Source organism: Apus apus, chromosome 4 (assembly GCF_020740795.1).
Source record: "Apus apus isolate bApuApu2 chromosome 4, bApuApu2.pri.cur, whole genome shotgun sequence".
Classification (NCBI taxonomy): domain Eukaryota; kingdom Metazoa; phylum Chordata; class Aves; order Apodiformes; family Apodidae; genus Apus; species Apus apus.
In genome coordinates, this window is record NC_067285.1 from 105,948,596 (window position 1) to 105,976,178 (window position 27,583).

The following is a 27,583-nucleotide window of genomic DNA, read 5'->3' on the forward strand; positions in this document are numbered from 1 at the left end:
ATACAGCTAATGTGTCACCTCAACCCTTGGCTGACCACTACTACACAGCACATTTATGTTCAATAGCTATCATACCTAACAGAAATCATTCATATCATACCAGAGAGCTCAGTCAAATGTTTAACCTTACCATACTGTTCTGAAACAGAAATAAGCCAAAACTCCATTTGACAGCCAAGGAGCCAAGCACGATGTGACTGCACACCCCACTCCTGGTCACAGAGGATGCTTGGCACAACATCATCTTAGCTGTGAGGGATAACAACTAGCTACACAAACCAACAGCCTGCTACTAGAACTGACTTATATATGGTCTTGTGTATACACTTGGATTGGGCAGGTTGGAAGTCCAGTGACTGTAAAGGACACTAGCTCATCTTGTCACGCTCCCTCCATCATGCTTGGCCAGTGGAAATTACACACTCAAGGACTAACCACAGGAAATAACCTCTCAAGGGAGGATGAAGAGAGACAATGCTGGCACTAGAAAAGGATGATTCATCTAACTTGAGATTTCACACTCTTTCTGTTTGTAAAGACAAGAAAAATACAGGAAAACACTGAGTAGATAGGACCAGTGTTGCACTCCATTACAAACCAAATACTTTTCAAGGAGTCAGCAAGGCTGCTGTCCATTAGGTCACTCATTTAGCCCTCCAAAAGGTCAAGTATGATATTACTTCAAAGGCAAGAACAACATATTAAGTTAAATCTATTAAAAGTTTTTAAGATCTCTTTGGCAATAGACAGTCATCATATTAATCTAAAATTACATACTCACTATCCAAGCAGAAAATACTTATGAGCAAAATGGTTTCTATCCTTTTTGACTTGTGCTCCTGCTAAAATACAGTTCGTGAGATCCCTGGTAAATTCATAGAATCACAGGAAGGGACCTTAAAAATCATCAAGTTCCAACCCCCCTGCTATGAACAGGGACACCTCACACTAGACCAGGCTGCACAAAGCATCATCCAACCTGGCCTTGAACACCTCCAGGGAAGGGGCATCAACAACCTCCCTAGGCAACCTATTCTAGTACATTACTACCCTCATGGTAAAGAATTTCCTCCTGATGTCTAATCTAAATCTCCCCTCTTTCAGTTGAAAACCATTACTCCTTCTCCTGTCACTGCCCTCCCTGGTGAAAAGCCCCTCCCCAGCTTTCCTGTAGGCCCCTTCAGGTACTGGAAGGCTGCTTTAATGTCACCCTGGAGCCTTCTCTTCTCTAGGCTGAACAGCCCTGAAGAGCCTGTCTTCATAGCAGAGGTGCTCCAGGTCTTTGGTCATCTTGATGGCCCTTCTCTGGACCCTCTCCAACAGCTCCATGCCTTTCCTGTGCTGAGGGCCCCAGAACTGTATTCAATATTCCAGGTGGGGTCTGACAAGAGCAGAGTAGAGGGGCAGAATCCCCTCCCTGGCCCTGCTGGCCACACTTCTTTTGATGCAGCCCAGGATGTGTTTGGCTCTCTGGGCTCCAGCACACACTGGTGGCTCATGTCAAGCTTCTCATCTACTACCACCCCCAAGTCCTTCTCCTCAGGACTGCTCTCCAGCCATTCTCCCCCAAGCCTCTATTTGTGCCTGGGGTTGTGCCGACCCAGGTGCAGGACCTTGCACTTGGCCTTGTTGAACTTCATGAGGTTGGCACTGGTCCACCTCTCCAGCCTGTCAAGGTCTCTTTATTCCTCTTTAGTTAATATAACAAATAGTTTTCTTGTCTGTAATTTTCCTTAGTGTTCATATACAATCAACATTATGAGACTGCAGTATTTTTAGTGACATTTCCATTGCAATTTTAAGCTTTTAATATAAGATCAACTTCCACTGTTTTCTGTATTAAGTAAAATCACATCATTACAGATTTTGAGTAACCTGCAAGACAGGTTCTCTGAAGTCTTCACTTCTTCACAACAAGTCATATTATTAAAACTTATCACTTTGATTCAAGTAAACATAACACTGTATTTCCATAGCTTAGTGAAAGCTATTCCTAAAATAAACTGTTGATGTCAAACAACCTGACAAACTGAGGGTGGGAAGGCTTAATCTAGAAAGCTCAATCCACCTTGCATATAGATAACAAAGCCAGTTTACTATGAATGGCTCAAAACCCCAACAAAATTATCCCTCTCCCCACACCCACAAGATCCCAAACCTGATTTGCTTCTCTTCCAGCAGTGAAACCCCTTTAGGACCACTGATAATAAGTCAAAACACCAAAGGGAGTTTTCAACAGAAACTGAAAATATTTCAAAGGAAATACTTATTTCCAGTCACATCCTTTATCACTATAGTTGTTCAGTCTAAAGAGAGGAATTAGAAAACGTGTGAGTAATAGGCCTATACTCGACTTGTTCAAAAAGACCAGTAATTTCTGATTTAGCCTAAGTCATGAGGAAAGAGTGAGGATGGGGATGGATGGGGAGGCTGTCCCCATATCACCCATTCTGGGAGATCTAAAACAGAAGTCTCCACTACTTCTGCTAAAACTCAAGCCTATGTTACACTTTGCCAACAAGACCTTATGACAAAGAATTTTTGTAAAAAAGCACTATTTACAGTTTCATCACACGGGAATAAGTCAGTTCTGTTTTTCAACATAAGGCATAATATTAGTAGCTGGGGAAAGTTAAAGACATTTCTCCCCACCCCCATGTTTTGCAAAAGTGCTCGTCATGCTCTGTTGGCATCTGCTGGATCAAATATATAGGTTACTTTAAAAAAAATCAGTGCAAAAAGTACATGTAATTATGGTTTTGTTTTGAGTATGACCAGACATACATAAAAGCCTCAAAAATAGAGCAGGGAGGAAGGAAATCAGATAGCACTGAACAATGCAGAATAGAAAGAAAACCAGTCTTCTTTCTACTTCTAGTTCTTCAAGGACTTGGGTCCTCTGAAAATAGGTACAAGCAAAGCTTCTGATGAATTTGCACAAAACTGCTTATTTACCTGCTGCACCTTTTTATCATTTGAGTCCTCAGAGCTAAATATAACAACTGTACTCTAGCACAGTAATATAAAAGACTAAACAGCTACTTAACAAATCACAAACCCATAAAAAACTCGATTGACAAGAGCCTATGCTCAGAAACACAGTAGCCTTAAATGAAATAAACTATACACTGCAAATAAAGGTGCCTGAAACTATCCTGGGTAAGCTTTTATTCAGTAGTACCTCCAGAAGGCAACTTTGAAGTAGTACTTTGAAAAGAATGCGGATATTGTTATTCAGTAATGAGCTTTAAAGGAGCAACATCTATATTCTGTGCCCTTTCTCCCATGCATTCCTCAACAGCACACTCAATTTTTCTTTTAGCTGAATCAATCTAAACTATATCCTTCAGGAAATGAGCACCTGTTAGGAAATAAGGAGTTCACAGGTTACATAGTGCCACAATATGAAAGAGTTAGCACACACACAAAAAGCTATTGATCTCTACAGGAACTAGGAAGCATTCAAAAACCAAAATTAAAAAGATGGAACTCCAATATGTATCCCACTATAAGGCAGAATGATATATAATCACTTAACTTTTAAACTGGAAGTTAAAGCAAGGTGATACTCAAAGACGATGTTTTTTCATCTATTTTCTTTTACTAAACAAGGACAAATTATTTCCTGGGACATTTATTTGAATAACACAGATTTAAACTATTCATTCCATGAAACTTACAGATGGGTATATTCATCCCTACGTCAGCCACTGCATTAAAGAACTCCCTGATGAACTTTAAAAAGTCTGGTGTGACAACTGATCACTATGAAATAATACCTTAAGAAAACAATAACATTAAAGAAATACACAGTTGCTTTGTAGAATGAAGTATCCAGATTCTACCAGAAGTCATGATCTGCTCTGCAGACACTCTAAGTTGAATTCCACCATTGAAAACAAACCTACATAAACTGTGCTTAGGAAAAATATCTAAACATAGCCTGGCAAGTTTGTATATGTATACTGAAATTTGTATTAACAAAAGGCAAAGACCTTCCTGAATTAATTCCTGCCTGGGTGCTTTTTCCAGAAGATAGGATCTAGTGCAATCCCTATTTAAAGATTGCAAGTAGCGCATAATTTGAAACAGGATTCATCTGGGCTCAGAATCAATTAGCAAATTTCATTATATTTGTTTACTATCCATCATCAGTTCTGTTATGTATTCAGACACTTCCACCTGATGAGTCATTTACATCTTACCTTCTGAGTAACTGGAAAGAGTTTGAAAACAGGCCCTTGGAAGTCAGGAATACAGATTAGCATGATCCTTCCTACTAGGAAGCCACAAAAACTGGTATTCAGGAAGAAGGCTCTGCTGGATAACAAATAACCTCCCTGCTCCTCCATTTGATACTACTGTGGATAGATTCAAGGACCAGGCTAGTATTCTTATACACAAAATATTGTGCAGCTAGGCACAGTCCATCAGCACAGCCACTCCAAAGGTCAATCTATCTCTCCAGGTAAGTCACATGAAATTTGGCCACACTTGGATGAACACTGTTTGCTTTTGGCATTATGAACAAATACCAGTTTTCTTCAATCAGCTGAGAGCTCTTATTATCCCTTTGCAACTCATTATATCCTCTGGAAGCTTTATCAAGAAAATGTCACATTTTCTTTCCAGCCAAACCAAAAAGGGTAACAGCATTACCATAATTCCCTGTAACCCACAGCAATATACCCATTTATCATTAATAACCTAAGGTTTTTCAGGACAAAATGCAGAAAGACCTACATCAGCTCAGAGTAAAAATGCTCCTATCGCATTTGAAAGCAAACAACCCTGACTTTTCCAAAAGCACTAGAAACTAGATGCAGTGCTACCCCACCTCCCCAGCCGTCCCTGTGGCCCTGCATACGCTCATTCTCAAAGAAGATGCTTCCAAGCAACAATTATTAATGCCACAGTGAACCTGCACTGAAGTCTCTGGTGGTTAATGGTTAATTGCCTTCCAGCAGAAAAGGATTGCTACAGGAGAAAGCAACAGATCCCTGATACCATCAAAAATGCCTATGCCTCCAAGTCCCATCTTGTAATTTTATCTTCTTTTGAACCTAAAGCCATCTTTCTCATCTTACAAAAGAACAGATATATCAGAATCACAATTTATACTATGGCCTGAATCTATAAACACATACTAGAAAAATACGTATAATCTAGCATACTGAAATTCACACTGTATTGCAATAAATGAAAGATGTTGCCCTTGTAGGGAAAATAAAAAAACCAACCACTTTTATCCAACTGTCAAACTTCGCTTTGTAAACTACAGTGCCATTATTTGTACCTGATAAGGCATTTTCTTATAACATCATAAATCGAGGAAAAAATCACTTTCAGAAAAAAACAAAACTTTAACTTTGACCATTAAAAAACACTAATTAAAAAAGAAAAATCTATATTTAAGCTTAGGGAAGGGAATAAGTTTAAATGGGTTTTAGCATAGAAATATTACAGCTTACTTAGTGTACTGAAACTGTACCAATTAAGCAAAGAAATGGGGAAGACAGGAAGAATCAAAGCTCTAGGTTTTGCAGTAAAGAATGAAACACAAATCAGAAGGCTGCAAACCATGTCAAGATTGTGCCCATCTTGTTTGTAATTATATCTCCATTCTCTTAATGAAAAATGTTTTTAAACAGAAAAAAAAATCCAACAGACTACAAAAAGAATAAGGCTCTCTGCTCTTAAACTTCGTGTAAGCAAGAAAGTACAGCATGCCTATGCTTGTGCAACCAATTACTTGGCTAAGTAAGACCACTTATTCAGATTAAAGCCAGCAGTAATTAATATCCTTATCTTATTTGTATTTTGCATTGGATCAATCTGATGTACTGCACACAAACTGCAAAGTATGTTATTAGAAACTGGCTCTTTCTTAAGGAGTATAACTGTGCACATGCACATTTAATGATTCATACTGGTAATTCTAACTTCTTCCTTTTCATCTTATTCAAATAATTATCTACAGTTTAACTTTCCGGTTGTCAGAATTTTTCCAATCTCCAGCTTAAAATCTATAAATTCCGTATCTTAAGGGAAAGTTAAAAACTATCATAAACACTGAAAAGCGTCTCATGGAATATCTGCAACCAAATATCCTTCTGAGATTAACTCTCTATGAAGATTTTGAAGTGAAACTAAAGCTCCAAAAAGGAAACATGATCCCAGGATGCATCACACTGTTTTCAAGAGAATCTGAAAAGTATTAGTACTGCTTCACAGCCCTCTGGAGGAGACCTCATTTGGTCAACCACTTTCAAGAAACAACTAAGTGGAACAGACTCAGTGACAGCCCAACAGGGTCATCAGCAAGAGGCCTGGCTCATTTAGCTTAGAGAAGCAATGAAGATCTCTCTGTGGATGCACTGGGGGTGGGCAGAAGACAAGAATTAAACTGAGGACAGGGAAAGCAGAGTGAAATGTCCTGGAATACATTCAGACTGAAGCAAAAGACTATCAGTCACGGCATGAAGGATGTGAAGCAGAACTGAAGATAAGGATAGTGAAGATCTATCTGAAATGAAGTGAGATCACTTAATAAAAGGCACTTTATGGTATTTCTACAGACAGGCACTTTCAAAAAAACTGCCCAGATCCCTTCACATTTTTATCACCACTCACATGAAAAATCTTTGCAGTTGCCCAAAAACATCTGCAACTCAATTGTAATACACGAGCTGTATTTGTCGTCAGGCTGATTTTTAAAATTCTATTTGTGGCAGAGGAGATGAAGGGAAATTTGCCTACCATAGTTTTTATAAGTCTCTTATACACCTTTTATCACTACTTTAAAAATAAAAAGCAGAACCATTTCGCATTTTAAGTTTTGTGTAAGGTTATGGATAACTTGCAAGGTTATAATTCCACACACACTTGAAAACCAGAAACCAAATTAAAATCAAACTTAATATTAAGCCATAAGGGAAGGAGGAGGAAATAATGTCTCTTACTAGTTGAAGTATAGTAATTAATTATACTGAAAGAGTTTTCTGCACAGCATGAAGTGTTATTCCTTGTTTGACAAGTGAAATGGCAGCAGGTATACTAAATAACTTAAATTAGTTAAGTGTTTCAAAGCTTATACCTGAGTGAAAAAAGACTTGGGTCTGTAATACCCAGGTGTGCAGCCATTAGGAATCCAGGCCATCCAGGAGAAACAGGGAGGGAAGGATAATTTGTTTTAATTACACACATCATAAATTCTTCAGAAGCATGTCTCCCACATGCAGTACTTCCCTTCTTTGTAGCCAAATATGACACAGCAGAACAGAGTCAACCCAACTCCTACCAGAATTCTGCCTTTCCTGTACTAGAAAAATGTTCAACATTTTTCCAGCAATTATGCAGCCACACGTTTAAAGAAAAATTCCAAAAACTAAAAATGAAGATAATTCAAGCATTTCTTTTCCCCAGTATAATACCCTAAAGTGTTCTGAGCAGGTAGTTAAAAAACCCCCAAATTCTCTCAACTAGCCCTGACAGGTAACAAGCATGCATATACTTTTTTTTTTTCCTAATAGAAAGTTGTTACTGATTTAATCTGTTGTTTATACTTCAATTCTGAACAGAAATATGTAAAATTAATAGGATTATGCAAAACAAAAAACCCCTCAAAATGTGCCAGCACTTTCTCTGTGAACAGTAAGCAGCATTCATCCAAAGGCAAGTTCACAACGTGTAGGACAATATTTAGGAATTAATTACTTGACAATGTAGCTTCAACGGTATAACCATAGATGCTCTACTTCAGGAAATATGTTAAAACACAATGTCCTCACCTGATAACTGGTAAAGGGTTAAACATACCCACTCTTGACAGCAAAATCTCCTAAAAGATTAAGTAAAGCCAGGCATGGGAGAGGGCATTTCAAAAGGATCCATCACATTCAATTTCTAAAACCAGCCATGTTTTTCCCATAACAGAGAAACAGAACTGTCAGGCAAATTGCATATGCTGTACTTGGACATGACACAAGACAATACAAGGCAGCAAAATAATTATCCAGTTTTAAGTTCCTTTAATTCTGAAAAAAATCACCACCAATTAGAAGCAGAGTTCTAGTTTAATAGCTAGACACCAGAGCAATGAGCAAAATGATGGGCGAAGATGCAACAAGCTTTAATATCAGAACTGCACTCACAGATTATCTAACAAATCACTCACTAAGTTGTTAATAAAACCACAAATTAAGCTAATATCCATAGCAATTACCTCAGTCCTTGCACTTCATTATCACCAAACTGCCCAGCTCTAGATGTCCACTATACATGCATGCATACATCACATCATGTATTATATTTCTTATAGCCACATTTAATACAGTACTGAGATAAAACATGGTGTGCTTCAACTACCATCATGGGAGAGACTAGAAGCTTACTAAATTAACTGAGGAAATACAGAAAGCCTGTAGTCCACTGACCCAAGCATTTGATTTATTGCTGCAGCTTAAGAAACAGAGATCAGATAGCCCAGGAGAGTCTACTTAAGCTATTCCTCACCAAAAGACAGAGGTGCTCCTATCAGGAAGGCAACCACGATCTCAACATCATAACCAGAACAAAAAGGGAAAGAGACATCTCCAAAATTCTCATCTCAAATGCTCCCTGACCCAAAGAGGCAAGTGCTATATCCAGATAGTTAGCCAAACCTAAATCCTGGACTGGACTTCAGAGAACACTTGCTTGTATTTCCTATAGTGAGGAAGATTACAAAGAAAGCATCCAGTGCAATAAATTATTTATTGCAGATTATCTCTGAAAGGAGTTTTGGGGTCTTGGGCATGGGTTTTGTTTTTTGGGGGTAGAAGGGTGCTAGGGAGAAAAAGCAGGAGGAAGCTGAGCTGAGACATTTTGGATTGTGATATCTTAGAGACGATTTACGAAGAGACTGACAAAGACAAAAGTAGCTAAACAGCTGTATCAGAGTATAAGCCACGGAGAACAACCTGCCTGGTGACTCTACCTAGGGCTGCATACTTCTCCAGTTCTTCTCTGCCTCCTTCAGACCCAAGAAAAGAAAAGTAGATGTCTGAAGCAACTCTAAAGAGGAGTAGAAATCACATAACAGGTCTAACCAACAGGCACCACCTTGAAGGGGTCGCAGAAAAGCTGTTCAGTGTTCATTCATCACACCAACTACTGTTCACGGCTGCTTATGCACTTAGGTACTAGTTATAATGCTAACAATGACCAAGAACGAATAAGAAGTTTCCAGTCAGCCCTCCATATCCTAACACCATCAGGAACAAATTCATCCTGCAGACAGCCCTGTGTGTCTGAAAATGCTGTAAGAGGACAGCTTTGGCTTCTCTGATCATGTGATGAGATTCCACGTGCTGGTAGGTGAGAATGTAGAAGATTTCAAGGAATTAACACACAGAAGAAGTTCTTCTTGCCTGTTGAGTATTTTACACTAGCATCATGAGGAAAACATCAAGAGTCCAAAGATGATATGCCAGGGCAACCTGAACAAAAGCCTAAAAGTAAGAACAAGCAATTACTAACACAAAGTTTGTAAGAAACAAGCAATGAAGCATAAGAAAAGGAGATAGAATTCTTTGAATATAATCAAGACTATGAGCATAAGAGTCCGTTCCAAGCTGGAATACTAACAAAAAGATGACAGTGGGTTCACTGGAAAACCAACAAACAAAAAACCAATCAAAACCAAACCTAACAAATCCAAGCATCTAGGAGTGTTATGCCCTATATCTAAGGGACGTAGGCATCACAAACACAGAGAGAGGCATCTTGGAAGTCTCCTTTTATTATTAAAAGGAGGAAAGCACATTTGTGCTATCAAGCTACAAGCTTAATCATCAAATGTCATCATGGTAGGCAGACAGATTAAACCTTTCCTGAGAAGGTAGTAAAGTGAAGAAAAGCATAGGACTTTTTTTACAAGGAGATACTAAAAACCTAGGCTCCTGCTGGGAATAAAGCATAGCAGAACTGCAGCAAGAGTTCAAGGAACTTAACTTTCTTAAAAACACAGAAAGCAACCAGAGACTCTTCTTTGGCTGTAGCCTGCAAGAAGTGGTTGGCAGCAAATAACGAGAGACTGTTTCATTGGAAGTGACTGTCAAGTCCATGGTTACTGACAAGGGAAAGGAAGAACAGCAAGAGACAGATTTAACATCACTAAATAAGAGCTTACAGAATGCAAGTCTATACGGCGAGGAAGAGCTAATTCTCAAACGACACAATAGATACAAACAAAATCAACAAAACCAAGCACAGCAAGAGAATAGAAAACATAGTAAGAGAATAATGACTCAGAAACAGCACACAGAAAGGGAATAACAAGCGTAACAACAGCAGGAGAAAACAGGGGACAAATCAAAAAGGCTCAAGACACAAAATAAAATAATTCTCAGAAAACAGCTTGAGGCTACCAAGAAATCATTCTATCAGTACGCTACTAATAGTAAGACTATTTGTCTATTATTGAGTGAAGAAGGAAAACAGATGGATTAAGAACAAGTCTTCACTAAAGAGATCAACTACAATCAGATGATTAGCACCATTAGAACCAATAAATGGGTAAAACTGCCCACCCGTAGTCAGCCTACTATTGGAAACAGCCATACTAACATCTTTTTTCAAGTTGGCTAGATACAATAACATTCAACCAAGTTGCTCAGGAAACCCTCTGAGCCATCTCAAAATCAATAATCCTATCTTTGAAAATCCATGAAGGATGCCTGAGATATCAGAAGCTTAGAAAAAGGTGAGCTACATAAACTCTTTCTTTAAAGCAAGTAAACCACCTCATCCCTCAAATAAAAAACAAAACAACTAAAACTGAGTGAGAGAAAAGGGATTGTGAAGGGCAGAAATACCTCAGCAATAATATTGGCTTGCCTTCAATTCCCAGAAAATTTAGTAAAATATATTCAAAAAAGTCTTTTTAGGGACTTGTATGATAATGAGAGGAGCAACAGCCACCTTGGGTTTTGTCACAAACAAGCCATGTCAAACCAGTACAGCTTTCTTCCATGACAGAGTTACACAAGGGAGAAGGAATAAATGTCAAGATTTACTTGATTAATGTTTCTGACAGACTTAATTAGTGAGACTTTCTCATAGTGAAATGAAAAAGAAAGATCTTGATAGAACTACCATGGATTTCCAAAGAGGCATAAGTGACTATATGCAAAAGAGGAGTCAGCAAGGTCAGACTGTTGGAAAAAAGCTAATGCTACCTTGGGATGTATAGCTTATTAAGTCACATAATCCTACCACCTAATACTGCTCCTGTAAGTCTCAGAGGGACAACTGCAACTCATTCTAAACACAGGTCTTCAAGCCAGACAGGAACACCTGGAGAAAAGCCACAAGAGAAAAGCTACCAGATGTAGACAATAATACCTGTCAGGAAAGGCTGAAAGAACCGCGGACACCAAGCTTACAGGTTAGAATTCTGAGGAGAGGAACAGTCAGTTCCCTGTAACCAAAGGAAACAGAATGAGAAAAAAAATAATAAAATATTTGAACTGCAGCAAGAGAGATTTCTGTGCAATACAAAATTAACAGTAAAGTATTTAAGGACAAAGATAGGCTGTTTGCTGAGGCTGTGGAGTCTCCATCAACGATATCATTTTAAGAGCAGGTTAGACAAACAAGTGATGAAAGTATAACCAGTCCATGGGCCAGGAGACAGATGAATGAATGAGATAAAAACAAGGACAGAATGAAACTTTTCGATTTTATAGCAGAAACAAGAGATTCTGGAATATTATGTTCAGCTCTGGTATCAAACTTAAGGAGGTATTTTTAAAAGCATAGAATGAACAAAATACCTGAGACCCAGTGCACACACTTAGAATAATGTGTTTAATGAGCTTTGATTATGAAGAAGTTGAGGGGTAATTTTGTCACACTAAACAAGTACTTTCACAAAAATGGGCTCTTTAGGAAGAAAAATCCCCAAACCCACACCAAAGAGCCATGGTCTATTCAGCAAGGATACTTTTGTAACAGAATGAAATTACAACTAGGTGTTACAGCAAGATTGTAGCAAAGCATTTTTTCAGAGACTAAGGAGCTTTTTTAAACTAGCAGCTGGTCTGGCTACTTGGGCTAACATGAGATTTAAAAGGTAAAGAAAGCCTAGTTAAATTGGCATGGTTACAAGCAGTGCTGTAAAAGATGGTTGCTTGGACTTAAGTCTGCTTCCTAGAGCACAATTACAAATTTAAAAAAAAAAACACAACAAAAACCACCAAAAACAAAATAGAAAAAACAACTTTAAAGAAAATTAATTTTATTTTTCAGTCAAATCACCTGTCTTTTAATATGTACCAAGGCAACCACTTACCAGTACTGTTGTCCATTAATATTTTAAAAGAAGATAAAAAGCTCTACAACCAGTAGAGTCTACCCTAAGACACTTCACAGTGGGGAAAAAAACAGGACCACAAAGCTCAGCTTCCTGGGTAGCTACCCAGCTCCTGACACTACTGTGCTCAGCTGCTCAGTGCCTACCCACCTGACACCCACATGCATGCTCTCTCTCCATGGATGTACAAGTAAAAGTGGGATTAGGAAGACGGAAAAAAATGACAGCCTAATTAGAAGGATAAATCTGCAATGTAGCAGTTGGATGTGCAGCCATCCTTTATGCCTTTTCTACCACTATTTTCTGGCATTATAAGCCTATCCAGTAATTTCCTTTCAAGCAGGCCAAATAGATCAGGATGTCTTAAAAGACATCCAGTAAGAGGAGCTACAGTCATCCTACCTGTTCACTAGTGTTGATCAAATTTTGCTTAAGAGGAGGAAACGAAGAACCACAACAACATATTGGTGAGTCAGATGCAACAGGTGCCAGGAAGACATCATCTTCCAGTGATCCTCTCATGGTTTAACAAAAGGGATTCGTGCTCCACTAAACCCCCGTAAACCCCACTAAGCAGAGACACCTATAAAAGAAATATAATCATCAGATGTAACACCTCCCTAACCACGTGCTAACATTTATTAATATTAATAAGACTGTTTCTGTACTTATCCAAACTCATTGCATAAGTATCCCCACTACAAAATATCCATTTTTGGTGAAGAAGATTAAGCCAAGGACACTAAAAATTTACTAGTCATAAATACAAAGCCTTAAAAGCATTAATAAAGGCCGAGTCCATTGCATCTACTTCTTTTTTCTCTGACCATGAGTTAATAAAACCATTAAAAAGCTTTGTATGGAACTTCAGAAAGTAAAATTATTCAAGCAAGCTACACAAAAGAACATATTTGTGGCAGAAGTGTCAGAGATAGGACAATGCAAGCAAAATGAAACAGTGAAGAATAGCTTCCTGCTGTTAAATAGAAGCAAATACATGAGTCACAAAGAAACCATAGGAAATTCTTTTCTCATCTGAAGAATTCATCCCTAACTTGAGAAAACAATTAAAATGTAAAAACATTATTATTTGGAAGTATTTTTTAATATTAGGGCAATACCTCAAGTATCCTCAAGTTGTAATATCACACACTATGTATTAGCCATTTTGCCAAGACTTCATGGAAAAAGCTAATGATAGGAATGTCTACTTTCTCAGGATTACCATAAATATTAACAGGCTTGGGAGTAACTTTCTTTAAAGGACTGTTAGTGCCTTCAGTACAAGGGAGGTCTAACACTGGTTAGGATCCTCTAGGCTGTAATAGAAAAGAGACAGATTACCATAGACTTTTTTCAGCTTAGCTGTCAAATAATCAGAAAAAACTTACTGGCAGAGAAGATAAGCCAGTCTCACTAACAGGTAACATCATTAGGTACAACCTGTTGACTTCAGAGTTGGTTTCTGAACTGGCTACACATTTAGACAAATACTCATTTCTGGGTCCTTAGCCAAAAGCCAGAAAGGCAAGCACACATTCAGATTTCTACCTGAAAGCTCTACTTGTACTTTGGGAATAAATTCTCACACACCATTACTACTAAATCTTAGAAACCAGAACAATTCCCCAAACCTTACACAATCACTATTTTTTTTTTCAACTAATTAAAAATTAGAATGTAGGTTCAGAATCACTTTAAATATTGATAAAATAATATTGTTATTCATTCTTGTAATGAAGACATAAAATACAGCTGTCAAGTTTTTAAAAAATGCAGCAAGCAATCTAAGTAATATTTGAAGTATGCACGATGAAGTGTCACGGCTTCCCCATAATCCTGAAAAACAGTAAGCTAGGTCACCAATGACAACACTTCTGAAAACTCTAAATAATAATTAATATTTAACTTAGTTACTATGCAATGTTCCTCAGTACAAAGTTCCTCCTCCTACATAAGGTTTAAAATGTATAGCTAGTGGAGGATACTGCACAAGTATGGTAGCCTGTTTTCAGGATTAAAAAAAAAATCCATTGAAATAATAAGAATATTTTTTAATGCAGTGTATATCTGAAAATTATAGAAGTTTAATTTTGTCCACTTTTATTCCTGTGGTTCAGATCTGTAGCCAGTTATGACACTAACATAAAAAATCCCCAACCAACAGGCAGCTTCAGGCTGCTGCTGCAAGCTGTCTCAAATCACAGCAGACTCCAGTACAATTCCCTGCAGACTTCCTGAAAAGAAGTGGAGAATGACAGTATCGGGGAGATTAATCTTGGGAGTAGCCAGGAAAAAAAAAAGATAAAATAGAGATGATCACACGGATAAAATTGCAAAGTTTCTTCTGTCAGTAAAGGAGTGTTCTACCTCCTGCTGAGTGACAAAATCAAACCTTAATTCATCTGAAGCCTATTCCGGTGAAGATCTGGGTTTCAACTACACATTATCTGTGGCCACATAGATAAGTTATGACCATTAAAATAAAAACTTCAAGTGAACCTCAGCTAAACCAGTAACTTGCCATCTGTTGTGGCAGCAGCTTATTGAAGATAAGCAGCCTGGAAGCATTACAGCAATTAAGAAATCTTTTGGTCATTAACTCCACACCAATTAAACACTAAAGGCTGGCAAAACTGTACCGTGGCTCAGAATTGCTTTTTAAGGCAAATTCTTCTGTTCCCAATGACTGGTTGCACTATGAAACTTGGTGTAGCAAAGAACCTTGAAACTCATGCATGTCTTTGTACATCAGCAGCCCTAACAAATGTGTGAGGTCTTCTAATCCAAAAAAAATGTACATGCACACATACGAAGTGCTCACTTCATGCCTACACTTACATAGCAACATCTTTAATCCACATGAAAAAATGCCATGTTTTAAAAAGCTTGGCTACACGCACACACACGTATGAACACACATATACACACATTCTCACTTACGCATAGAATCATAGAACGGTTTGGGTCTGTCCATGAAAGTGTTTCTCGGCTTGTGTCAACACTAGTTACCCAAATTCAGAGCCAAGCACCCATCTTTGTGAAATACTGCCTACAACAAGTTTGAAACAGGTCAACTATTGGGTTTAATATGGTTACAAAATTTGAAAGTGGTTCCTTAATTTCTTTTAACATTCACAAACTAACCAAAGTCTACCTATGAAAAAACATAACCTCAAGGTATTTTTTTAATCATACTGCTAGTTTGTTGCACCTAGATCAATGGAAAAAAACACTTAAAATTGGAAAATTGCTGAACTATCCTTGTGTACAATTCAGTGGTAACACCACCCTCCCAGTTTTGCAAGAGCTCTCTGCTCTGAAAGCTAAAGCTAATTATTTCTAAACACATTAGGAAAAAAAGACAAAACAGAAAACAAGATTTAGCTTTCAAAAAAAAAAATCACCTCAGCTTAAAAGCAAAATCAGACCTCAAATACAGAAGAAATTCAAAAGTTTGCAGTGCCCACAGTTAATGCACTGACTCCAACCACACCAAGACACAGCTGTTAGCACTAGTTCTCATTCTTTGAAAAAAGCCTGATAGAGCAGAAGCGGGTGGCAGGGGGCATTCAAGTCTGGCACCCCTGCCTAAAGCCACTTCTTCTGTTTGCTGCCTTTGATACAGTCACGACAGCAGAAAGCTTAAAGGAGAACAGGAGTCAAGGAGAATCTTACAGCACATTACAGAATATTACGTATATATTACATTTAATACAGTTTCCTACAAATTTCATCACTACACACAATGAGATACAACCTAATAAAGAAATACAGTCATGGCTTGCATTAATAGACTTCTTCCAGAAGCAGGATTCAGCTGACAGCCTTCTTTTCTTTCCCTCACTTTACAGTGTTGATATAATTAAATTTATTTTGTCACTCAGGACAGACGCTCAAAGCTGATGAAGGACATGACCAAAACTTATTGGTCAAGTTTTTTTAAAAAAAATTGGTTACATAATGTCACGCTCAGTTAATATGTTCAAAAGTCTTTCATTCACGAACTCAGTTGTCCGTTTCAAAAGACTAACTATATTTCATGTAACATCAATAATACTTGCTCTTTTACAGCTCTTTCTCTCCTCAGCCACATTAACTCTTCTCTTATATCATCCAAGGGAAAAAAGACCTCTTAGTCTTATTCTATCCTTCCAAAGACACCATCTTTATTCACTAACCACAGACTTCTCTGAACTTTCCAGATCTCTGTCACCTGTTTCTTCTAACAGATAAAGAAAATAAAAATATATACCCAAAATGACTTGAGAAAGCAGTATTTTGCTTTTCCAGGACCTTGCTCAGGTGTTGGTCTAGAGGATACACATGCAGGTTTACAGCTCCTGAAGAGTTGCCGGTGGCACAGACGGACGTTTAACGGACACGGCTGCACACCAACCGAGCTCTGGCGCACCAGCGCTGGCAGGAGCCAGCCAGCCATGCTAGCACACAGTGGTGCTAAGTCCACCTGGGAGGCAGATTACTGCCATGTATCCACCAGACCCTATATTAGCTTAGACAACCAATTTTAGATAAATGTTGGATCAGGAAATGGATGGTCCTAACACAATGTGGTATATGCATTTTTCCCCACTCCCCAATAGCTTTCTGTGTTGTAAATGAAATGCCCATTACCACAAACCTCCTGCAGCTTCTGATGCTGCAGGGGAACATGCCTACTACTGTACCCTTTGTTCTCCAACACTCTCTTTGGGGCAGAATTCCAGTGGTTACTTCTGCTACACTTGCAGATTTCCTAAAGGAGGTGAATGAGACCTTAAGGGGAAAACAAACAAACAAAAAAACACTACACAAAAGCACCTCTCAATTACTTCACTGTTCTCCACAGAAGACTAAGTACTAAAACCCTTAGCACAGCTTTATGTTGCCAGTGTTTACACTTCTAATTCAGAAAATGACTGATAGTTATGGGTCCATGGAACCCTTTACATTTCCACAGGACAACTACTGGATTTAATTACTATAGCTAACTTATCAACCATATAATATTTAATAAACAGATATCAACCCCTAGAGTTTTAAAGTTTATATATAATACACGGATCACTAGGATATAGAGAGCTTACCTCTTCAGCACTCACAGACTTGAGACATAAACCAATCACTACCCAGTCCCCTACACTGGTTGGTTTCGCTTTAACTTAGAAGCAGAGAAACTGTTATTTTCAAAAAGAGCAACGACTGACTTACGGATCAAAATGAGCAAAGCTGATATTGCAGTGCAAACCATGACCAAACTAACACTTTAGATAGCCTAGGCATAATTAATATCTAGAAGAATAAAGATGGACATCTGAAAATTTAGCTCTAGAACACTGAAGTGTCCTGGACTGCCAGCCAGACACTTCTATCCAGTCTGCTACCTTTCCCTGAAGAGGACAAGGAACAGCTATTTAGAGCAGCAAACACTGCCCCAACAGCTGATCACATCCTCCATGTGTTTGCAGCTCAACACAGACCACTGAACCGCTGCCAAAGTAGCTAAAAAAAAAATAAAATCCAGCAGCTTTTTCTGAGAGCAATTCCCACCCGTGCACACTCCCAGAATTTTGTCCTCGCTGCCTATAGCGGCACAGGGCTCCTGGCCCCACCTACACTGGCAGCAATTCACCTCTCACTGCCACTTTCTAAGATGAGTAGAAGACAAGACAGGCCATAAAAGAAGCTCTAAAGCCCAGATGTCATGGCTGACAAGTCTGCTCTAGATCAAGGCAGTCTATAGCTCTGAACTTCAAAATAACAATTTTTGTGACGCTGTAAAAACATAATTCTTTACCTGGATGATTGTGGTCACATGTTTTGAAGTTCCTTCAGAAGCAAACACTTGAGATAGCTATTACAAACCAGTTCAACAGATCGATGTGTTAAAGGAGGACTATGGTAAAGACCACCTGTACATGAGGACTTTGTGTGACATTCCACTGTAAGTAACACTACAGAGGCACCTGCAACCTATTCTGTTTTATTTCTCTTCCTTTCCTAAAGGAAGAAGCCATAACTAAACAGGCAAGTAAAGGCAAAGCATTGCCTCCTAAGAGATTTCCATACCATGCAACTTTGGGCACCCAGCTTGTACCAAAGTCCCCCAAGGCTTCCTTTAATGAAGACTGGAGCAAGATAGCAACCTAACAGCAACGCAGTACAGGACTGTCTCCCTCTCAGATGCCTGAGCAAGTTCTATCATTACTCTGAATTGAGATGGGGAGAACAACATTGGTGGCTTGTGCAAGAGAAAGTAAGTTGATTACTTAAAAACATGGTTAAAGTTCACACTCCAAGAAAGTTTTTCTCCAGCACTAGCACTGGTCCAACCTGAACAACTGCAGCTCAACAGCCTTGCAGGCAGCCCCATTAATTTTTCACCCAAAAATCCACTTTGTAAACAGTACTCAGAGTAACTTCTGAACAACTAAAGCAGCTCTACAGTCCATAAAAAAAAAAACAAAACAAAACAACACTATGGAAAAGACATAAAAGAGGAAACACATATTTCAGAAAAAGAACTATGTTGCTCAGATCTATGTTTAATACTATTTCCAGTGTGTTTGCTCACACGGCTAGGAGGTGAAGGTCAATAATATAAGCTGCCTTGCATTTTTACAATATAAATTAAGTAATTCTCATGCCATAAAAATAATGGCATATTTATTTTATTCATTCTCAGACAAGTCTCAGTTTGGGCGGTTCCTATGACAACACTAAGAGCAGCATCATAAATGTCATTTTCCAGGTAAACTCCTAATTTACAGCACAAGTAATCTGGAACCTGTAGATTAAGATATTAACAGAGAAACAGAACTGCAACCTTCTTCTATGCATTGAACTCAAATTTTTCTTTCTGTTTAATTATCCTAGGAAAATTTCACATATGGAATACTCCTCAAAACACAGAAGCCCAAAGATACTTCTGCTGCTATTAAAATTTAAGTTACCACAAGAAAGCAAAAAGTAGAAACTTTTTTCATTACCTTAACAAAAGAGGATATACAACCTCCTCTCCCTCTCCTGAAGGACCCCAAAGACATATTACATCTTTGATTACCCAAATGTTTAAAAAACCTGAAATACTGCCTAGCACATCCATGAAGCCCTGTATATCCTAAGCAAAGCAAGTTTATTTCCCAGTTACTTATCCTAATAACTTCACCTCCAGCAGACCTGTGTATGTTCAGGATCACCCTTGCTACACTGACATCAGGGGTAAACACCAAACACCTCCAAGGTGAATTTCCACATCTACTCAGCTCTCCAGGCAAGGAGAAGAGAGTAAGCATGGATGCCTTCCTTACACAGGCTGTAAAGGAGAAGGGATATAAGGGTACCCCTCAAGATGGGATACCACTACAAAAGAATAAATGTCATAACCAAGCAAATAATGTGATCTTAAACACTTAAACGAAGCTTTGGGTACGGTTTGGGATGAAAAGAATTGCAGGACAAGAACTGGACAGAACCCTGAGTATTCTAATCAATATACACCTATTTCAGAAGTAACAAATTTACAAGTTAAATCAACGAGGTGTTGTTTTCATAATCAGGAAATAAAAGTTTGGAAAGGAAGGGACTCACTATATTGTTTAGAGTAAAAGATTTTTCTCAGTCTCTCTCTCTCTCAACCATTTTGCAACCAATACAGCAAGGTGAAGAATAAAAAAATCCTTTACTTTCACACCCAGACTCAAACATCTCATAAAAAGAGCCATAGGAGGATACTTAGTGAGGACAGATTAGACCCTGCTGAACCTGATGCAAGTTTTCTGAACACACTTTCCACATGTTTCATTTAACAATTCACAGCTGATTATTCTCGTTATCAATTGACTGTGATATAGCAGGTGCAGGAGGTGGGAGAGAAATGGAGTACTTGGGGATTGGATATACATCAAGGTCATGAGTACACACAGACACACACTTCCCAGCAGCACTATTATAAGACCTGAACAAATCACTAATAGGTGTGCCTGTGGTCTCAGATATATTAGCTGAAAAATGCCTTAACTGATCACGGGAAGAAGCTAAGAATGAGCTATTAATGTGAAATGTTATGCAACCATTAAGCTTGTTTGAAAGTTTGAAGCATTCTAGTTAGATTAATTTAAGCCACAATAGATTCTCTTCCTAAATCAGCAGGTTAACTCAACCATACTACCTAAACCAAACCCTATGAGTTTCAATCCATTCCATCTCCTTTTACTAAAAAAACTAGCAGAGCATAAGCAGGGCAGGGACTACATGTCTATTTAAAAACAAACAAACAGAGTGACTGCATTTAATCAGAGGAACAAACATGCTACCAGACTATAAAAAAGTGTTAATTTTAACTGAACGTTTTGTGTGTTTTGAAATACCTGCCTCCTCAGCCTGAACAACAGAAGTTAGAATACTATTTATTGGAATGTATCTAGTTAACCTGAGCATTGACAAAAATTGGCCAAAATAAGTTTGCTTTTGGTGAGGAGGAGGCCCTACATACAAGTACAAAAGCTAGCTATTTGCTGAACTTCCAAGCTCCTGACAAAGCTCCTCTTTGGTATGCTATTTCTTTTGAATGTTTGAATCATGGAGGGGAAAGAGAAAAAAGGCAAAAATCTCAAACAACAAATCAAAGACAGATATTGGTAAAATGCAATTAACTACTAAGCTGCTGGGAAAAAAAAATGGTCTAAAAGGTGGCAACTCATGGTCTACTACGTATAGAACACCTATTTAAAAAGCAGTATATCATAATAAAGGAATAGTAGAGCAAAATATTGAATGAAAATTCTAAAACGGAGAGCTCTAAAATGTAAGAAGATTGAATATATTACTACACTTGACCAATAAATGATACTTTGAAAAATGCAAATGTAGGAATTGTAAAATATCTACTAAATTATTCCCCTTGATAATATAAGACAAGCCAGGCCTGTAACAAAAACTACTACTATAGCTGATCAGCCATTGATACACAACTCTTCCCTTCAAAGAACCTGAACATCCAAAGGAACAGCCAGTTTTACTACAGTACTATCTATGAGTTATGCAGTGGTTGATAAATATAATCAAACACAGCTCAAAGCATCAATAATCCAACTGTCAGTCAAAAATGTATAGGATCAAATTATGAAGGCCTGATGCATTACACTGCTGAATTTAACAAAGAAAGCAAGATCTATTTCTTTATTTTTATATATATATACATAAAACTTCAAAATCTTACTTTTATTGTGTCCTTATAAATTACTGCTACTGATAGGATACTTGACTCTTTTCTCTGTAACATTGCCATAAATAGCTCTGTAAGGAAAATACCTAACTCCTAGGGAAGCCCTGCAGTTGCAACACACAATTAAGTGACATTGTTTCCAGTTCCACTTGAAGTCGACACAGTTACAGCCTTCCAAAACTGAGATACTGCCTTGCACTGAAACCCCGCCAAAGCATCCTTAATTTCACATTAATTCTAAACAGTGCTAGACAGGATGAATTTGGATGCCATAGAATATGTGCATGGGGCAAAGTAGCTTCCAGGAAGATTCCATTAGGAGGTACCCACTTGCATCCCAGAACAAGACTCAGCATGTGCTCTAATGCAGAATTTAGCCTACAGTCTTAAAAAAACACTCCAGGTAAGATGTATAAAAACCTTAATTAAAATATATTTGTTAGGTCTAACAGGCCTAGCTAGAATTTCAATACTGGCACATGTGCTTTTAGTTTCAATCATAAATAATGGCCATTTTAAAACTCTGTTCAACCTGCTTTATAAAATATGTTGGAAGTAGACCTCATTCTGAACAATTATTGACAGACAAGAACACAGGGAACACATGCATCACTCCTTAAACACCTTGTTCCACTCTGCATTTTAGACAAGTTTTGGAAGAAGCACCTAATAGAACCTTAGAAAGATGTGCCCACAACGTCCAGAGTGGATGTCCTAAAACCAGCAAAGTGACAAAAGCTGGAATCAGAAAGCCCTCAAACAAGTAGAAAAACATCACACTCTGCAGCAAGTATGAAATTCTGTGGGGTTTTTTATATTTTATATACTTTCAGAGATGAGACATTCAAGTTTGCACAGCAAAGATGGCTGATGATTTCTCTTACCCACTAAATGGAACATCACAATACTCTGTTGCAAGATAAAAGTAAAGCAACTCTGGTTGCTACTTTACAGCTATTAGTGAGTTGCTTACTCTCCATTGAGCCAAAACAAATATTGCACCTAATTTAGAAGTGATCAGTCATGTAAAATACAGTCTTCTCTCTCAACTTCATCCAGAAAAAACATATACTAGTCTTTCACTCAAAGAACCACATCTTGTTTTGAGCATGTACCCTTAACTAGCAATTTATTATCCATTAAGGAGTTTGCATTTTCATGTAAGCAATAGTCATGTAATGATGTTTTAAGATTTCATCTTTGCAACAAGATTATTATTATCTTGCAAGTACTGGCAACTTTCACACGTCCCTACTATTGGAAAAGTATTGGGAATGTCAAGAAAAAGGTCACTGAAACCAATATGGAGTAGTAGTACCAACTATAAAGAAGTACTAGAGTATAAGAGTTTACCTTTCAGAAACTGAGCACATTTATCTCTCCTCAAAATCTAATTCTAATATGCTTATTTTTTGATTAAAAAACTTCTGTCTTGCAGGTTTATTCTAGCTTAACTAACTGAGCTAATTAACCAAAAAAAAAGTATTCCCTGTTCATACATCAGTCTTCAGAATCACTTGTACCACACTTAAGTGTAATGGTAACCATTTGACAAATTGCATACACATCCAAGACTACAAGCAAAAAAAGATCAATTTAGACAAAAGTACAAATGCATTCAAAATCACATGTTGTGCATACTTGTAAGAGTATGAATAACGTACCAGTACATGTCATACATACAAGTATTTTCCCAGAAATTCAGTGCTAAAATACTGGATTTAATTTTGAAGATAGGACTTATACTTTCCAAGTGAAGACTCCTGAAGCCTAAGAAATTTTTTAGGAACTACATAGTCTGAAAGAAAGTAGGAAAACTAGTAGTGATGTTGCCCTTTTAGAATGAATTTCAGAAAAAGATCTGATACTGTGCAATTAGGTGAGAACCCAAGTTCTAGACTACACATAACCACAGGATACAAACATAGCAAAATATCAGGAATAGCAGAAACTCCACTATTTGAATCACATCAGTGCCGCAGTCTACATATCACTCCACTGCTTGTTTTAATTTCCTTGGCGTTAAAATGTTTATTCCAACAATAGGCAAGAACCTGCACCTGGAAGAACTTGCAACTGAAGATGCGAAACAAAACAAAGACACATCTTCCTGCTAGAGGTTTAACTAGAACAGAGTTTAGTAATGACTCACAAAGTTACAAATAAAATCTTGCACAGCTCTTCACCATCACACACATCATTCTTCTGGATATCTAAATCATGTAAGGACTACTGTCCCAAAAGGAAATTATGTGTCAGAAATGAAAAGGAAATAAGTGTCAGATTATGCAGACATAAAGAAATGGTTAATCCAAAGCACTGTGGATTTTGGGTAACCAGCAACGAGAGAGTAGAAAGACAAGTTTTAAAGAGGAAAAGAAAAAAAGTTCATCTATAATTATCAGATTGCTTGTTGACCTAGCAAAAGAGATGGGCACAAAATTACACGGAGAACAAAAAAACTCCACATTTGTTACATCATGGTATTTCAGACACCCTTCATCACAAAAGCCATTTCTTCAATTTCTCCCTCACATGTGAAGCAAGTTTATGAGAGCAAGGGAGGAAACTGAGCATGCTGTATGACATGCACATGGGAAGCCAGACGGGGCTGTCAGCAGGAAATGCTTTTGTATATATGATACCTAAACCCAAGCTTTGTAGAGATAACCAAAAAATGGGGTAACCTTTTTGAGAGGCAGAAACAAACTTATTTACTCTCTTGCCACTTGATACAGGATACCTCGCCAAAGGCCCAATGCTTGAGCATTTTTTCTTGAAAAAAAGACCGATTCAGCTACATAATCCGCTCCCAATAAATTTCCCTATATTATGAAATAATGTAACAGATCTACATCGTTCTGACACACCAGAGCGCAAATCACGGCCCAAGCTTCCATGAACCTCCTATACTTAAAGAAGTTGTCTGCTGCATAAAGGGCTCTACTATTAAAGGGGGAAAAACACACAAAGGTGTATTTTTGCTTTTTCAAGGCCTGCCCGCCTATTTCTTACAGCTCCTTCATGAAGGTGGGCCCTAGCCCGAAGACCACCCCCCCCCCGCCCCCGAGGATGGGAACCCTGGGGCCGGCTCCTGCCAGGATTTCAGGAGCAACCCCAGGACAGCTCGGCCCCGAGCAGCCTGCGCTGTCCTTCCCCGACAAAGGGTGGGGAGCCGGGGACGCTGCCCAGCCCCACCGCCGCGACAGGCCGGGCAGCGCCCAGCACTCCCTCCCCTCCCCTCCCCGCGCCGGGGCCCTCACCCGCCGAGAAGGGCAGGAGGGCAGGGCGGATGGCGCGGTGGGACCCCGCGCCCCGGTGGGTGGGTGTGTGCCGAGCCCGCCGCCGCGGCTGTCACCGCCGCCCTCACCTCGCCGTGTCCCGCCGCGGCCCCGCCGCCGCCCAGGGCCCCGCTGCCGCCGGCGGCCGGCGCTGCCAGCAGGCCTCCCCCCGCGCTCGGCGAGGCGGCGGCCGCCTGCGGGGCAGCCCGCAGAGGGACCGCTCCCGCCGCCGCCCCGGCCTTGCCCAGACCGCCGGCGCCGCCGCCGCCGCCGGGTCCCGGCCCGCCGGTGCTGCCGAGGCCGCCGCCCCGCTTGTTCTTCCGGCGCTTGGCTCCGCGCTTGGCGTCGGCCGGACTCATGGTGCCTGACACCCGGGCAGGGGAGGAGGGAGCGGGGCGGGGGGAGGAGACGGAGGAGAAGGGGCGCGGGGCCGCCGCGAGCGCCCGGGAGCGGAGGGGAGGAGCGGGGCCGGGGCACGGGCCAGGCCCAGCGCCGGCAGCGGAGCGCACCGACTGTCACGGCAACGGGGACTCCCTCGGCCCCAGCGCCGCCGGCCAGAGTTACCGTCCAATATGGCGGACACAAGGGGAAAGTGATCCCCCTTTACGTCGGGGGGCTCCCCCTTGCGCTGACGGGAACCCGCCCCGCGGGGCATGCTGGGGTGCGTAGTTTCCGCGCTGAGCCCAGCCCGTCGCTGAGGCAGCTGACGGACTACACCTCCCGGCGTGCCCCGCGGGGCCCGCCCGGGCGCCGGGGTGAGCTCACCCGTGCGCGCGGTGGCCGCCGGGAGCTGTAGTCCTCCCGCGCCGCTCGCCCCGCCGGCCGCCGCTGCCGCCCCGGCCAGGGGACTACACCCCGCGCGCCGCGGCCGCACCACGTGACGCGCGCCCCGGGGCTTAAAGGGGCCGCAGCCGCGGGCGGCTCCCGCAGGGGCGGGAGGGGGCAGCGCGTCCTCGGGGCGGCGGGCGGGCTGCGCTGCCCTCCCCGCCCCGAGGAAACACCGCGTTTCCGTGGGGTGCTGCCTGCCCTGCCTCCCGGGAAGAGCGGGCTGAGCGCGGAGGTGGCACCGGGGGCTGGTGTCTGCAGGCCTTAGAATCATAGAATCATAGAATCCTGGGGGTTGGAAGGGACCTCGAAAGATCATCTAGTCCAACCCCCCCGCCACAGCAGGGTCACCCAGAGCACATCACACAGGAAGGCGTCCAGGCGGGTTTTGAATGTCTCCAGAGGAGACTCCACAACCTCTCTGGGCAGCCTGTTCCAGTGCTCTGTCACTCTCACAGTAAAAAAAAAAATTCTGATATTCACCTTAAACCTCCTATGCTCCAATTTGTATCCATTACTCCTTGTCCTATCACTGGTCATCACTGAAAAAAGCTTAACTCCATCTTCTTGACACTCACCCTTTACGTATTTGTAAACATTGATGAGGTCACCCCTCAGTCTCCTTTTCTCCAAACTAAAGAGACCCAGCTCTCTCAGCCTTTCCTCATAAGGGAGATGTTCCACTCCCTTAATCATCTTTGTGGCTCTGCCTTGCTCTGGCCGGGGGTGCCCCGAGGCCTCAGCCCTGGGTTAGGCCAAAAGAGGCTCTTCCACAGCCACACCCCATCCACCCTGGCTGCTCCTCTTCCTGACTGCGCCGATAAACCTCGGCAGCTGTCCCTGGGGTTTCCTCAGGGTGTTACCCACAACGCACGGCCACGCAGGTGGGCCCAGGTGAGGTGACTCACCTGGAGCGCCGCGTCCAGTTCTGGGTCCCTGGCTACGAGAAAGACCTCGAGGTGCTGGAGCTGGCCCAGAGAAGGGCAGCGAAGATGGTGAAGGATCTGGAGAACAAGCCCTGTGAGGAGCATCTGAAGGAGCTGGGGTTGTTCAGTCTGGAGAGGAGGAGGCTGAGGGGAGACTCTGTCGTTCCCTGCAACTCCCTGAAGGGAGGCTGCAGCAAGGTGGGAGTGCATCCCTTCTCCCAAGTAACAAGCAGCAGAACAGGAGGAAACGGGCTCAAGTTGTGCCAGGGGAGGTTCAGATGAGATATTAGGGGAAAAAAATTATTCACTGAAAGGGTAATTAAGCACTGTAACAGGCTGCCCAGGGAGGTGGTTGAGCCTCCACCCCGGAGGTGTTTAAGGGACACATAGATGTGGGGCTTAGGAGCATGGACTTGGTAGAGTTAGGTTAGTGGTTGGTAGAGAGAGTTTATGGTTGGACTCGATGATCTGAAAGGTCTTTTCCAAACAGAGTGACTGTGATTCTGTGAAATGCTGTAGTGCTGGGCTTTGACATGGTGTAAAAATAATAGATCCGAGGACATTAAACCTGGTGGTAACTTGTGGCAGGATAAAATTTTATGGCAGAATTTAAATCCTGGTGGCGCTGTGCAGCGGCGATGGTGAGTCAGTGTAGTTCAGGGAGGCCAGGATGTTTGCCTTCCATTCACTGATGACCAAACATGCTTGAAAGGTCACAGAAAAGACAGCTCAGGAGTTTGGGGAGGGAAATGGTAGAAGGCACTAATTTCAGCGTGTCCTGATGAGTGGTTGGCAGCTTCAGGGGAAGCCAGCGTTCAGGCTGAAGCTGTTCCAAGCTTGGCTTGCCTTGGTGCACACAGAGGAGCTTTGCGTGTACACGCAGGCAGCTGTGAAACCAGGAGAACATGTTTGTTTGTTCTGTGGTCTGGTAAATGGTGAGTTTTTGGGGCAGGGCCCCATCCTCCAGAAG

At 40.7% G+C, this 27,583-nt stretch overlaps 1 protein-coding gene across 2 annotated transcripts in view; it reads right to left on the reverse strand.

Moving 5' to 3' along the window:
• The window catches only part of FAM193A (family with sequence similarity 193 member A), an 82,413-nt gene extending 56,980 nt beyond the window's left edge, over positions 1 to 25,433 (reverse strand). For both annotated transcript variants that reach the window (XM_051618708.1, XM_051618707.1), the window contains exon 1: positions 24,952 to 25,433. In XM_051618708.1, the coding sequence (XP_051474668.1) occupies positions 24,952 to 25,221 (270 nt within the window). In that variant the 5' untranslated portion in view covers positions 25,222 to 25,433. The remainder of the gene's footprint in view (positions 1 to 24,951) is intronic.
• Positions 25,434 to 27,583: the final 2,150 nt, after the last annotated feature.